This window comes from Capra hircus, chromosome 16, assembly GCF_001704415.2.
Source record: "Capra hircus breed San Clemente chromosome 16, ASM170441v1, whole genome shotgun sequence".
Lineage (NCBI taxonomy): Eukaryota > Metazoa > Chordata > Mammalia > Artiodactyla > Bovidae > Capra > Capra hircus.
In genome coordinates this window covers 5,961,601-5,977,486 of record NC_030823.1, presented here as the reverse complement: position 1 = coordinate 5,977,486, position 15,886 = coordinate 5,961,601, and the positions used below count along the sequence as shown (strand labels likewise).

The following is a 15,886-nucleotide window of genomic DNA, read 5'->3' as shown; positions in this document are numbered from 1 at the left end:
AGGCGTGCAGTTTGAAAGAGCATCAGAGTCTTCTTTTCTCCCAGATGAGTAGACAAGTGCAAATGCTCACATAGTTGCCGTCCCAACTGAGCAGGGAGTATCAAGTAGCTGTCTGAGTCTCCGTACCATCCATCTTTATCTTTTTGAAGGTTGGTGTGTTTTTGGATCCAAGCAAAGTCTGTGGATGAACACTCAGGGGTTGGGGGCAGAGTTCCCATACCTGGAGGTGGAAGTCCGATCGCCAACACAGGGGTGATGAAATCTTCATCAGCTACTTTTCGAGCTGCCAGGTCTGCGGCACGATTCCCTCGTGCCGTGGGGCTGTCACCCTGCTGATGTCCAGGTACGTGTACTATTGACACAGCCCGAGGCATCTGTACAGCCTCTAAAAGTCTACGGATTTCAGGCAAGTTTTTAATTTCTTTTCCTTCAGCTGTCAAAAACCCCCGTTCCTGATATATCGGGCCCTGGATGTGTACCTTGCCAAAAGCATAGCGACTGTCAGTGAAAATAGTTATTCTTTTTCCTTTGGCTCTCTCTAATGCTTGAATCAGGGCAATTAACTCTGCCTTTTGTGCTGAGGTATCCGGGGGAAGGGCCTCTGCCCATATCGTCTGTCCAGAGTCATCTACTACTGCGGCTCCCGCCCATCTCTGTCCATCTTTTACATAACTGCTGCTGTCTGTGAACCATTTTAGCTCACTGTTATCCAGTGGAGTATTGGTTAAGTCCTTTTGCATTGTTGTTACCCCGGCCAGTATCTCATCACAATCATGGAGGGGGCTATTTTCCCCCGGATTGGGCAAAAGAGTGGCCGGATTTAGAGTGCAGGGCGTTTGGAAATGAATCCGTGGGGTGTCAAGTAGCGAGGCCTGGTAGTGCGTCAAGTGGGCATTAGAAATCCATTTACCTGGGGGTTGCTTTAAAACTCTCTCTATGGCATGAGGAGTGTAGACCAAGAGTCTCTGTCCATAAGTCAGTTTATCAGCATCGTGGACTAAGAGCGCAGTGGCCGCGATGATACAGAGGCAAGGTGGCCATCCGGCTGCCACTGGGTCCAGTCTCTTGGAAAGGTAAGCTACAGGTCGCTTCCATGGTCCCCATCTCTGTGTTAGTACCCCTTTTCCTATCCCCTGCTTTTCATCTACAAATAATTGGAAAGGCTTAGATGGATCAGGGAGGGCAAGGGCAGGAGCTTCTAGCAAGGCTCGCCTGAGCTCTTGGAAGGCCTCTTTCATTGGCTCAGTCCATTTCCAGTCCTTGTTTTCTTTGCTCCCTTCATATAGGGGCCTGGCCTTTTCTGCAAACCCCAAGATCCATAACCGGCAATATCCCACCGTTCCCAGAAATTCTCTCACTTGTCTAGGGTTAGCCGGCTCAGGGATCTGGAGGATGGTTTCTTTCATAGCCTGTGTTAGCCACCTCTGGCGCTGTTTTATCTTATAACCGAGGTATGTAACCTCTTGCTTGGCAATCTGGGCCTTTTTGGCACTAGCCCTGTAACCTAAAGTCCCCAAGGTTTGGAGAAGGTCACCTGTTGCCTCTTGACACTCTTTCTCTGTAGCCACTGCCAGCGTAAGGTCATCAACATATTGTAATAAAGCAATGGTAGTGTGTTCAACCCGATACTCACGGAGGTCTTCATCCAGGGCCTCATTAAATAACGTGGGTGAGTTTTTGAAACCCTGTGGTAAGCGAGTCCATGTCAGCTGCACAGGGGTCTGACCACCGTCTTCCTGCCATTTGAAGGCAAAGATCTCTTGGCTTGCGGGGGCAAGAGGCAAACTGAAAAAGGCATCTTTTAAATCTAAAACAGTGTACCAAATATAGTTTGGAGGCAAGTTGCTTAGCAATGTATAAGGGTTAGGAACCATAGGATGAATATCATTCACCCGTTTGTTGACTTCTCGTAGATCTTGAACCGGTCTAAAATCAGTTCCCCCAGGCTTTTTCACAGGCAACAGGGGAGTGTTCCATGGGGACCGGCACCTTTTCAGGACCCCAGCGTCTATGAGGCATTGTATATGAGGAGTAATTCCTTGTCGAGCCTCCTGACTCATGGGATACTGTCGTACCCTCACCGGGGAAGCACTGGCTTTCAGTTCCACAATGATAGGGGGTCTCTGTTTGGCTAGTCCCATTCCTGCAATTTCAGCCCAGGCCTGAGGGTATCTTTGAACCCATGGTTGTACTTCAGGGCTTATTGTCACTGGGGCCTCTGGCAAGTAGAGTCTGTATTCATCTTTTAATGCCAGAGACAAGACCTGAAGAGGATGCCCGGTCCCATCTAAAACTGACACTTGTCCGTGGTTGAAATGAATTTGGGCATTTACTTTAGACAGTAAATCCCTTCCCAACAAGGGCGCTGGACACTCAGGTATCACCAGAAAAGAATGGGTCACCTGGTGGGCCCCCAAGTTCACATGCCGTTTTGTAGTCCATCCATATCGTTTAGTCCCGGTTGCTCCCTGCACCCAGCTACTTTTCTTAGACATGGGTCCATCTTTTTGGTTTAAGACTGAGTATTGGGCTCTCGTGTCCACCATGAAGCCAACCGGTTTCCCCTCCACATTTATAGTTACCCAGGACTCGGGGAGGGGCTTCGAGCCCTGACCCTCCTAGTCGCTATCTTCACCCGTGTAGAGGTTATGACTGTCTGGAGAGGGAGTCTCGTTCTTGGGGTTCTTGGGCCCCTCTTTTAATTTTTTCTTGGGGCATTTATCTTTCCAATGTCCAAACTCTTTACAAAATGCACATTGGTTTTTCTCAAGCTTACGCCTTGTTGTTTTTTCTTCAGTTTTTGAGTCCAATTTTTTCCCTTTCTGGAACCTGTTTTTGTTTTCAACCCCAGCAAAAAATATCTGGGCCAGCTCTTTTTGATTTTTACGGTTTTCTTCAGCTCTAAATTCTCTTTCTTCTCTTCTAATGCGGTCCTTTCTCTCTTCTGGGGTCTCTCTATGATTAAAAACTCTCCTGGCTGCCCTCACTAGATCTTGCAAGGATTGTTCATTTAACCTCTCTATCTTTTGTAATTTTTTCTAATATCGGGGGCTGCTTGATTTACAAATGCTAACATAACTGCCGCTCGTGACTCATCTGCCTGTGGGTCCATAGGGGTATAGTGTCTAAAAGCTTCCATTATCCTTTCAAGGAAGGCTGCTGGGCTCTCATTTGGTTCCTGCCTCACTGAATTTATTTTGGCCAAATTAGTTGGCTTCCTGGCGGCTGCTCTAAGGCCGGCCATAAGAGTCTGATGGTACACCCAGAGACGCTCCCTACCTTCAGCGCATTCGAAGTCCCAGTTGGGTCGCACCAAGGGGACTCCCTCCTCAATGAGGTTAGGCTGTATTGTGGGCCTCCCATCCACCCCTGGCACATTCTTCCAAGCTTCTGACAGATCCGCTTGTGCTCCTCTGTAGTGAAAAGCACCTGTAACAGTTGCTGACAATCATCCCAAGTGGGATTGTGAGTAAAAAGGATAGACTCTAAAAGATCAATAAGACCCTGTGGTTTTTCAGAGAAGGAGGGAGTCTGGGTTTTCCAATTGTACAAATCACTAGTGGAAAAGGGCCAATACTGATATGTCCGCTCTCCACCCTCTCTGGCTGGTCCCGCCCGGACCGGAAACGCATGAACAGTGGACGAGGGGACTTCTGGGTCTTCTTCCGCTACACTGGCCATTTCTCTTGTTTCTTCCCGAGTTCCCTGGGTGGGGCCCCCTTCTCTGGGATGAGCTGAAGGCTCGGTTCTCCTCCTGGCTTCTCCTGATGAAACCTGTGGGACCTGTGGAAGCAAGGGCGGATGTGGATCCGCATACGGGGGTGGGAACAATTCGGTTTCCAGATCTATCAGATTAGGATACAGAGAAGATTCCTGGAAGACCAGCTTTGGTCGATTCTCGTCCTTTTTTCCTTCTTTTTCTTCGGAAGCCTTCATGACTAGCACCTGTGGGCTTGGCGAGGTTGGAGTTGGGGAAGAGGGATGGGGAGGTTTAGGAGGAGCGAGAACAAAGGGTTTAAGCCATTCCGGTGGGTTTCTCACTAGATCCTGCCAGACCAGAATGTAGGGAGTCTGATCTGGGTGCCCGGCAGGACTAGCAGTAAGCACCCTCTCTTTAACTGCCTGGATAATTTGGGGATTGAAGGTTCCCTCTTGTGGCCATCCGACGTCAAAGGTGGGCCACTCGGCAGAACAGAAAGTCACAAGTTTGCTCTTCTTTACCAGTAACGAAAGATTCTGAGCTCTAGACTTGAAATCAGAGAAGTGGTTAATCATAAGAGATAAAGGAGTAGAAGTTGTTTGTCCCATGATCACAGAAAAGTATGCTCGGAGCCAACAGAGCACACAAAGAGCAGCGCAGACACCACAAATAGACAAACAGATAACAAACGCAAGGTGGCCACCGACAATGCACTCAGTCTTACCTGCAGGATGTTCACAGAGCCAGCCGCCTCCCCAGCACAAAACCGGGCCCCGGCCTTACGCTGGACTTAATCCAGTAACCAGAACCAGCTGCCTCCCCAGCACGAAACCAGGCCCTGGCCTTACGCTGACTTAATCCAGTAACCAGAGCCAGCTGCCTCCCCAGCACGAAACCAGGCCCCGGCCTTACGCTGACTTGCCTCTGCACTTTACAGCCAGATGCCTCCCCAGTATGATACCAGGCCCCAGACTTAATCTGGGCTTCTGCAACGTTAGCACCGGTGCTCAGAGCTCTTATCTCCTAATGAGGTTACTCCCTTCTACCAGGAGAGTTGTCCTCCCTGGCGGGACGGAAATCCCGGACGAGCCCCCAGATGTTATGCTCTGAGCCCGTATCTCCAAACCAACCGAGAGAGCAAGTCCACCACAGTATTGCAAACGCAAGAAAGGAGTTTGTTTATTCCTAGCATGCTAGGGCCCAAGTCTCATCCCACACAAGGGAATCTGACAAGAGCCCCGAACAAAGGAGTATGGCGGCTTATATACAGGCAGTTCTTTGTCTCAGTTACAGGAGTAGCTGGCGTTACATGATTGGCCAGGCAGGATGAGCGCATATCCTGTCTCTTTCTGGTAAACATGACTCAGGTCCTAGAGACCGTCGTTTGGTCCCTAACACAGGGCTTCAAGGATGATGAGCTGGGAGACCAGGAACACTCCTCAGCTCGCTGAGGACAAATCGACACTAACACAGGACTCGAGGAGGCTGGCTGGGAGGAGTCTTCTCGGGTGAGCCCTCCCTGACTTGATGCTGGAGGCCATGTTCTCCTCCTGTGTGTCTTTCCCAACCTTAGACATACCCAGCTAACTACATCAAGAGAAACCAAAACTGTAGCCTATGTCATCAAATTATCATGCTGTACTCTGTAAACTCATACAGTGGCATATGTCAGTCATTTCTCATTGAAGTTGGAGAAAATCCCAAACCAGATCCCTGACCCCAATGACTCCCTGCTCCCTCTTCAAGCCCCCAGGCCCCACTGGAGGTGAACCTTGCCATCTGTCTGTCCCGTCCTCTTGCTGGCTTCCTGAAGAGCAGAACGGTAGCATGCTTAGAAAAAGCCACTTTTGCAGGTGAGACCTATATTCTGGGGGCACAAGTTCTGTAGGCCTGGATTCCATGGATGAGAAAGAAAAACCTACCCAGCTCTTCTTGTCTTCGGGGCAAGAGGTCATAAATATTTTTGGCTCTCTGTCTGGGTCAAGGCAAAGTCAACAAGGGCATGATGGTAATTCAGAGGTAGGGAACTTGCCCTGCAAGACAATGAGAGACACAGAGGTTATGGCTGGGCTTAGCTGCACAGAATGTGGGGACACTTGGGGAAGAGATTGCACCTAAAAATATTCCCCACCCTCACCATGTATTATGAAAAATATGTTTCCAGACTTGACCAATGCCTTTGAGCTAGAAGAACAGGGGACTCAGGAGACAGAAGCAGGAAGAAGAAATGGGCACAGGGCACCAGGGCTTGGCTTTCAGAATGAAGCTCGACTCAGCACGGAGCTTTCAGAGCCATGGCTTGTGATCCCGACGGAGACAATGACCTGTGTTTACACACAGGTAAGAACAGAGGACTCCTCGGCGCAACGGTTTATCTCGGGAGGGCAATGTGTGTGTCTCTGCTGCATCATGTCTGACTCCATGTGACCCCATGGACTGTTGCCTGCCAGGCCCCTGTCCATGGGATTTTTCCAGACAAGAATATTGGAGTGGGTTGCCATTTCCTCCTCGAGGGGATCTTCCTGACCCAGGGATCGAATCTACGTCTCCTGCATATCCTGCATTGGCAGGCCGATTCTTTACCACTGTGCCATCTGAGAGCTGGGCTTTAAATTCCAGACTAGACAATTGATCATAGTGTGTATCAACTCTGGACAAACAAGGGACTCACGCTTCTTCTGTTTACCGCAGTTCCACAGGACGCACAAAACTGCCAAAACCAGGAGGATGGCAAGGAGAGCCACAAACCCAGAAAAGATGCTGCTGCTGTGGTCTCCAGTCCTGTGAGCAAAACCAAGGGCCACGATCCAGCCATGGACCGGGGGTGGGGGGTGGGGGGAGATGCTTCCTCCAGAGGCAGGACTCAAGGGTTTGGGGTGGGAGCCGAGGGAAGGAAAACTGAGGTGGGATGGGCTGGGTGGTAGAAGAGCATGTTACCTCCTCATGGAGAGAGGGAACGAGGATGTGGGAGAAGGGAGCTATTCTTTCTGAATGCTCACTGGATGCCAGTGGTTTGCATTAAAGCTTATTTAATCTGTATAACGATCCCATCTCTCTTTGTGACCAAGGAACCTGAGATTTAGACTCAGTAAGGTAGAGTAACAGGGAAGATCACATAGGTAGGAAGGAGCATGATGGAATGTGAATCTAGGTCTGTTTGGGCCCAAAGACTCTTCTTTCTATGGCTTCACACTGTCTTCAAAACTTGTCAAATCCATTTGCTCCTGCTTACCCTGTTCCCTGCCCCTCAGCTTTCTGTCTTGCTTGGAAGAGATTATCCACTTGCAATTAAGGAGCAGCTCTGGGACAAGAGTCCAGGTTGCTTGCGTTTAATAATCCCTGTAGCATCAGCTTGTGGGGCTGGTCTTCAAGCAACACTCTGCTCTGCTGTGGAATTTGACCATGCAAGTGTACTGGGTAAGGACCGGGCTATTCGCAATTCCTGGGCAGGGCCAGGCTAACTCTGTTTTGGCTATAGGAAGCAGCCAGTTGAGGTTACAGAGTGCATCACTAGCAGACTTGCCCCTCCAAATGCTAGAAACCAGGTCATCCATCAGGGAAGGTTTTTGTCCTTATGAGTTCTAGACTTGTTCACCCAGTTTCATACCGGACATTTCCATGTGGTAACCTAATAGACATCTCAAACCAAAAATGTTTAAAACAGAACTCCTGTTCTCCCCCACCCCCCATAAACCTGTTCCTCTGGTGTTTCCTGTCATCTAATGGCTTGGTCAAAAACCTTGGAGCCATTCTTGAATGTTTTCTTTTTCACACCCCACTGCTGGTTAACCAGCAGTTTCTATCTGCTCAACCGGGACATTTACCCCAAAGCGTCACCTCTTGCTCCTCCATTGCCACCACCTCGGTCTGAGCCACGATGAGTTCCACACAGACCTTTGCCAGAACCTCTCTAATGAGCTCGTTGCTTTCACTCTTGGCCCCAACATACTATGTTCACACAAGAGCTAGAGTGATCCTCTAAACGGTTAAATCAGATCACGTGCCCCCTCTGCTTGCAACCCCCCATGACTTCTCATCACACTTGGGATAGCATTCATTGTCCCTAACAGGCGAGAATGTGACGGCCTCTTCTCTTCTGCCTTTGCCTGCCTCTGACCTCCTTTCCTGCTGTTTTCCTCTGACCTTGATGACCAGGACTCCATGCTGCTTCCAGCAAAGCACAGTCTTGTCTCAGTCCCGCTGCCCCCTCTCCCGCAGTTCAATCCCCTCATTTAATTTAGGACGCTTCTGAAATGTCACCTCCTCAGATAGGTCCTCCCTGGTCACACCCTCCTGGGTACTCCAGTCCCCTTACTCTGCCCTGGTTTTTCTTCATAGCTTACGACTGACTGATGTTATGCTAGCCATACTTTTGTTTATCTATTTGTATCTGACCCTCCCACTTAACTGTAACCTCCAGGAGGCTGTCCTTGTCGGTCCTATTCACCTTGTGCCTGCCACAGTGCTTGGCACTCAGTAGGAACCTGATGGATATTTGTTAAATGAATGAATGAATGAATTATCAAATGAATGGATGTAGAAATAGTATTGGAGGAGTGCTGCAGGATTCTGACACTTTATGAATTCATTCCCCATCAGTGACCTTGTCCACCTGCAGGGGACATGTATTTGTTTATCACGGTAATGACATTCACCTCCCCAAACTACAGTGATTTTTAAGTTATTGCTGTTGAGCTGTACTTTTATCATTGCACTGAAATCAATACCTCTCAGTGCCAGAGTTTCAACTATTGACGGACTTTTTGTTAATATAATATTGAAGGTTTTAACTGTAAGATTTACATCTATGATTAATGCTGTGGGGTTTTATGATCTAAGGCTGTGTCTTTATCATATCTGTGATTCCATTTTCATTCATGGCAAGTGTTTAGGACCTAAAAGCACATCTGCGTAAAAAGTGGGCCGTTTGTTTCCATCAGAGTAGAAACTAGTTTTTGTTTCCTTTCTTTGAGGAGTGATCCGTGGGACTTGAAAAAGGAAAGCTCAAGGACCGCCATGAGGGCCTCTGAGCATGAGAAACCCAGCCATGCCAGGAAGCCAGCTCTAAGGAAGTGGTGTGTTATCATATTTCCTCGCTTCCCAACAACTCCTTTCTGTTCACAGTACCTATTCCTTTCCTCCCAGCAGTTCTGAGCAAACCTCTCTGAGCCAAGAGTTTAGCGGTCTTACGAGACTAGAGCCTGGTGAGGGGTGGCAAGGCTGCTGGGGTAGAAGCTTCCCAGGATAGACCAGGACCGTCTTTCTAAATCAGGGGAGGGGAGCACTCACCACCCCCGGCACTCACTTGTTCAGGCTGCCGAGGGTTCCCTGTAGAGTGCTGGGCTCTGAGGGTCTCCCTGTGGGCTCCGACCGCGCTGACGTGGTGGCATCCATTATTCTGCGACCCTCTCTGGCCTCAGCTTCTCCTCCTAGGCCTTCTCTTAGTCGTCATCAGCTTGCCAGTCAGCCTGCCACTTTTCCTGTCTCTTCCTAAACTGCTGACTCTCAAGAGAAAAGGCAGAATTGGTTTGTGTTTTACATATAATCCCATCTAGTATAAGCATTTTTTTTTTAGTAAATAAGAATGACAGAAATCCTCCTGGTCTCCATTTTCTGAACATTCCCTGACATACAACTTGACTCTCAAATTTTCATCTTCTTAAATCTTTATTTATCAAAATCCATCACAAAAAGTCTATTGGTTTTTACTTCTTCCTTTCTAAAGCTTCCAGTCTTTCTTTCTAGAACTTTCTCTCCCACAACCAACTCTACCTTGCGTCTATCCCTGAAATGTCAGGCTGACTTGACCCAAAATACAAAACAGCAAGTTTGGCTCTACCTGGTTGTGGCTGCAATGCTGACTGCAAGAGGGGAGAGCGCTTCTGGGTGTGAGCGCTGGGGAGCTCAGCTCAGGGGGACGCCAGACGCTCTGCCTTGTGGCGGGGACGTGCGGGGCTCTGAGGGGGAGACGGCCAAGAGGGCAGAGACGGGCTCCTTGAGTTCATCTTCCCCCAACCCCCAAAGCAGAGAGAAGAGAGCAAACACTTTGCCAGAATGGAAACAGAAAGTCAGCTACAGGAAGCAGTACCAGCGACGTGCTAATGAAGCCTGGGTCCCAGGAAGTGCTGCTCAGCTCTCAATATGATAGAAGCAAGGGCGCCTGCACCCTCTTCCCTGGGCTGGCTGATGCGCTGTGGTCTGCAGGGAGCGTGATTCAAGAGGGGTCAAGGTGATAGTGTGTTTGTGATTGCTCCCCCTGGGTTTCTGTGATACTGAGTTTTATCAGCCTCCGGATTGACAGTGTTTGTTTCAGCGTCTGAGGAGCACTGGAAGGTGCTTTTTAGAAACAAATACAGATTTAGGGTGCCTGTGGCTGGCTCGTGGGTGCAGGGTGATCCTTCGCTGCGGCACTTGTGCTGGGACAGGAAGCAAGAGGGCTTCCCAGACCTGGTGCCAAGAGCAGACGGCATGCGCACGGGCAGTCTGGAAGATGGCAGGTGGCGAAGCAGACAGAGCCAAACCTCAGAACCTCGACAGCTGCTTTAACAAAATTTTCAAGAACGTCCCCCTGCCCATGACCATCTCAAGGTCTTCCCTTGTGTGATCTTATCATCTATGTAGCGTGTTTTAGTCAGCCGAGTCTTCCATCCCCTCTTATTTTCTCCTGCCCCCATGCTTGAGGGAAACAGCCTCCTCACAGGAGGCTCCCAGGCCTCAGACTGAGCTCTGGGTTTCCCGGCTCTGGCTGCACCCCTGCCCTCACCACGGTAAACCAATTAAACCAACCACTCAAAAGAGAAAACAGGTATCTGAAGTAATTTGTCCTGATAGTAGAAGAAAACTGTTCACTCCTGGTGACAGAATATGTGTTTTAAACCTAATTGCTCTGATGTTGCCTTTAACCACTTTATCAGTGCAAAGATATAGAGGAAAACAACAGAATGGGAAAAACTAGAGATCTCTTCAAGAAAATTAGACATACCAAGGGAACATTTCATGCAAAGATGGGCTCAATAAAGGACAGAAATGGTAGGGACCTAACAGAAGCAGAAGATATTAAGAAGAGGTGGCAAGCATACACAGAAGAACTGTACAAAAAAGATCTTCACGACCCAGATAATCACGATGGTGTGATCACTCACCTAGAGCCAGACATCCTAGAGTGTGAAGTCATCACTATGAACAAAATAGTGGAGGTGATGGAATTCCAGTTGAGCTATTTCAAATCCTAAAAGATAATGCTATGAAAGTTCTATACTCAATATGCCAGCAAATTTGGAAAACCCAGTAGTGGCCACAGGACTGGAAAAGATCAGTTTTCATTCCAATCCCAAAGGAAGGCAATGCCAAAGAATGCTCAAACTATCGCACCATCGCACTCATGTCACACGCTAACGAAGTAATAGTCAAAATTCTCCAAGCCAGACTTCAACAATACGTGAACTGTGAACTTCCAGATGTTCAAGCTGGATTTAGAAAAGGCAGAGGAACCAGAGATCAAATTTCCAACATCTGCTGGATCATAGAAAAAGCAAGAGAGTTCTAGAAAAATATCTACTTCTGCTTTATTGACTATGCCAAAGCCTCTGACTGTGTGGATCACAATAAACTGTGGAAAATTCTTAGATAGGAATACCAGATCACCTTACCTGCCTCCTGAGAAATCTGTATGCAGGTCAAGAAGCAACAATTAGAACAGGACATGGAACAATGGACTGGTTCCAAATTGCGAAAGGAGTATATGAAGGCTGTATATTGTCACCCTGCTTATTTAACTTCTATGCAGAGTACATCATGCGAAATGCTGGGCTGGATGAAGCACAAGCTGGAATCAAGATTGCTATGAGAAATGTCAATAACCTCAGATACACCACCCTTATGGCAGAAAGTGAAGAACTAAAAAGCCTCTTAATGAAAGTGAAAGAGGAGAGTGAAAAAGCTGGCTTAAAACTCAACATTCAAAAAACTAAGATCATGGCATATGGTCCCATCATTTCATGGCAAATAGATGGGGAAACAGTGGAAATAGTGAGAGACTTTATTTTCTTGGGCTTCAGACTCACTGTGGACAGTGACTGCAGCTATGAAATTAAAAAGACTCTTGCTCCTTGGAAGAGAAGCTATGACCAACCTAGACAGAATATTCAAAAGCAGAATTACTCTGCTGACGAAGGTCCGTATAATCAAAGGTATGTTTTTCCAGTAGTCATGTGTAGATGTGAGAGTTGGACTATAAAGAAAGCTGAGTGCCGAAGAACTGATGCTTTTGAATTGTGGTGCTGGAGAAAACACTTGAGAGTCCCTTGGACTGCAAGGAGATCAAACCAGTCCATCCTAAAGGAAATCCGTCCTGAATATTCATTGGAACGACTGATGCTGAAGCTGAAACTCCAATACTTTGGCCACCTGATGTGAAGAACTGACTTATTGGAAAAGACCCTGATGCTGGAAAGATTAAAAGCAGGAGGAGATGGGATGACAGAGGATGAGATGGTTCGAAGGCATCACCGACTCAATGGAGATGAGTTTGAGCAAGCTCCGGGAGTTGGTGATGGACAGGGAAGCCCGGAGTGCTGCAGTCCATGGGGTCGCAAAGAGCTGGACACGACTGAGTGACTAAACTGACTGAACTGAGTGACTTGAAGAGTTGAATGTGACATATGATTCTAAAGATTCTAGGATTGGTTTTCGATAGACAGAACATAAGCATCCGAGCAACCAAAGCCCTTTGTGGTGGAGGGGCAACATGCTAAACATCCTCTTTGGAAAAACAGAAGCACTGGGTTAAGAGTATCAGATCTTAAATTACTACCTGGGTGATCTTGAGCAAGTCCTCTAATCTTTTTGGGTGTGTCTTTGGATGTAAAATGACAATCATAATGATATTTAAGTGATGCTGTTGTGAGAATTAGTTGGTTGAACCATGAAAAATGCCTGGCTTAGGACTTGGCATATGCACCGGTTCATTAAATGGGGCTGCTATTACAGTATCATCTCCTGATGCCTGAGGCTCATTTCTTTACACTTAATGGACCACTCCCTCAGGCCTTTCTCTCTTCCTCTCTGGATGCTTAGCCTGCCTACCTTTTGTGTATTCCTTTATTCTTTAAGCACACGTCTCTGGGATGTCTTCCACCACAGAGTACCGGTTTGCACAAGAACCAGATGTGGTCCCGGCCCTCCCGCTGTGGTCAGCTCCAGACCCCTTTGCCTTCTAAGCTGACCCAGCTCATTGTCCTTTCATAGTCTGGGCCTTTGCGCTAGTTCCTTCATTTTAACAGTGTCGTTTTCTTTGGTAGAGTCCCAGTAAATCACGTTTATGAGTTTATTTCTGGGTATGTGACTTGACGTATTTGGTTATTTTCCTTTTTTGGACCCATTGTTTGCAGTGTCATTTTTATAAAAAACCAGAATTGTTCTTTTAAAAAATTTGCCGTAAGCATCACCACTTCTGTAAAGCCCTTTGCATCTGGAGCTGGATTCTTGCTCTTCTGTATCTTCATGGCCCTGTGTGTAATAGCACCTCCCAGTTGTTGGGATGAGTTGTTTAAATGTTTGTTACCCCGTGTAGACTTTGAACCTTCTCAGGCAGACTGTGCTTTAGTTTATTACATCTCTGGCATTTGACGCAGTGCCTGACTCTTAAGAGCTAACTGGGTCCTCTGAGACGTGCTCTTGGTGCTTATTGCTGTTGTGATATGACCTAAGTATGTGACAGGAGGAGATACTGAGAAAGAAACGAGCGTCCTAGTCTTCTTTTCCTGTGCACCGATGGGCTGAGGACAAAGCCATCTCAGCACTGCCCTTGCTGTTCCTCCCAGGAAGGGCAACCCAGGGCCTGTGTTGGCTCTCCTTTGAGTCTTCCCTGGTAGCTCAGATGGTAAAGCATCTGCCCGCAATGTGGGAGACCCAGGGTCGATCCCTGGGTTGGGGAGATCTCCTGGAGAAGGAAATGGCAACCCACTCCAGTACTCTTGCCTGGAGAATCCCATGGACGGAGGAGCCTGGTAGGCTACAGTCCATGGGGTCGCAAAGAGTCGGACACGACTGAGCGACTTCACTTCCACTTTTGCCCTAGGAAGGGGTCATCAGTGGCTCTTGTATTTCCGGACTCCCCCAACATGCCAAAATTGCCCTGTGGGAAAGACAGCTGCAGCCAGGCTTCGTTTTTGAAGGTCTAGGAGCTGAGACGATGGAGCAGGAGGACCGCTGGTTGACAGCCCCGTCCCTCCTTGCGCGTTTGCTCGTGGAGAGGCCCTCTCCAGTCCAGACATGCCTGAAGCAGAACGAAGGCAGCAGATGCCCTCCTTGTAAGTTAACACTGGGAGAGAGCAGAGCTCGGATAGAGAAACTTGGAAAGTGCATAAATATTTCTTTCACTTCTCTGCTCCCTGCTCTCATTCAGCCTAAGGTCCGTGGGAAGAGTTGTGGAGAATTTGGAAGCAAGAAGTGAGAGCCTCTGTCTGCTAGGCTGAGGCCCAGGGGAGGATGCGGGCGCCGCTGCCGAGCAGGCCTTTCCTAGGCCTCGGTCTGAGGGCAGGGCCCCCTGCGCGCGGTCGGCTGAGAGCGCCGGCAGCTGCAGAGCCGCGCGCCGAAGCCAGGGAGGCTGGCCGCCGGCCTCTGCTCCCTGGGCCCGGCCCACGCGGGCGGGAAGACGGGGCGTCGCGGCAGGAACCGGAAAGGGCGCAGAGCACGTCCGGGGAGGCGCCGCGGCAGCAAGACCCCACGGAGCGAGCGAGGCGGACGTCAGGACGGTTCCCTGTTCCCTTCTCCTGGGCGTGAACAAAGTATCGTTTCAACTGTTTCATGAACCAGGGCCTGAACAAGCTGGGGCGGCAAACAGTTCAGTTCTGTTTTGAACAGGCATTTTCTTTTCGTGTGTCATAGGACCACAGCCAGACAGGGAGGCTGAATTTACCTGTATCCCTTAGTATTGGGCTAGGCCCATGTGAGGCGTGTGTTGCATGTGTGTTCCTTCCATTTTCCCTAGACTGCAGCCACGTAACAGCCAAAGTTACCCCCTTAAACTGTAAGATAGGTCATGGGAACCCTCAGCTAAAGCCCTCTCATGAAGTCCTGTCTCAAGAAAGCCAAGCTTATGCTGGCGTTCGGGTTCCCATCCCTCCATCTCTGAACTTACTCCTTCAGTTTCCCACTTAGTCACTCAGTGCCGATTCCTGCCTTCTTTGCATGGCCTCAGAGCAAGAGTGCCTGCCTCAGGTCCTTCACACTTGCTGTATCCTTTGCCTGAAATCTCTTTCCTCTGCATATTTACTAGCTCAGGCTTTTACTCCAGAACCTCTCTTTACAGCCTTCCTCTCCAGAGACGCCTTCCCGGATCACTCACTCTACAGAAGACCAGTCCTCATGGCCTGTGCTCCCTGTTTTTCTCACAGCACTTCACTATTCCCCTTGGTCCTTGTCACCATTTGACGTGCTCTGTATTTATTTATTTGTTTTGTCTCTCTCCACAAGACTAAATTTAAAAGTGTCAGAGTCTTTGTTTTGTTCGCTATTGTATCCCGAACCCATTCGTTGGTGCCTGGCATAATAAGTGCTTGATGAATGAAGGAGTGGACCAATATCCAAGGGGAGGAGATGAGACCGTAAACAAAGGACTAGCAGACGCCTCTCGCACATCTTGGCCAGTGCTATTTTGGTGCTAGAGTTGACTTGATTTAGAAAAGAAATTGATTTCTTGTACTTTACGGGCCAGGGACCAATTTGTCTTTGTTGCAGGTGTAAGTGTCTGAGCCCCAGGTGAAGCCTGCAGGCGCCAGTATGCGGTAGTGCTCAGTGCACACACAGCGCTGCGTTCTAGAGGCGATAAAGCAACGGAGAAAGGCCGTCTAGATATTCTCTCATGGTTATTAATAGCAATTTTAGGTGCCAGAGCGAGCTTGGAAAGTGCGTCAGAGTTGGAGAGACTCTTAGGTCACAGCAAATGAGCAGCAGGATTGGTGATTGTTTTAAGAACAATTATTTCTTTCTTTAGCCGTGCCAGGCCTTCATTGTGACATGGGAATTCTTAGTTGCAGAATGTGGGATCTAGTTCCCTGATCAGGGATCAAAATGAGAGGGTAGCAGGCGGGAAGGCCAGGGGTCTCCAAACGGAGGAAATAGCCTGCAAGTGTCAGACATTTTCTCTCTCTTAAGCGGCAGGAGGAAACAAACTAGGGATATTTT

General features: G+C 48.6%; 1 protein-coding gene across 1 annotated transcript in view; it reads right to left on the bottom strand.

The window, feature by feature from the left end:
- Positions 1-5,719, bottom strand: part of LOC108633268 (lymphocyte transmembrane adapter 1-like) — a 69,360-nt gene extending 63,641 nt beyond the window's left edge. The window contains 1 exon segment of the mRNA XM_018059934.1: positions 5,623-5,719. Within this exon segment, the coding sequence (XP_017915423.1) occupies positions 5,623-5,704 (82 nt within the window). The 5' untranslated portion in view covers positions 5,705-5,719.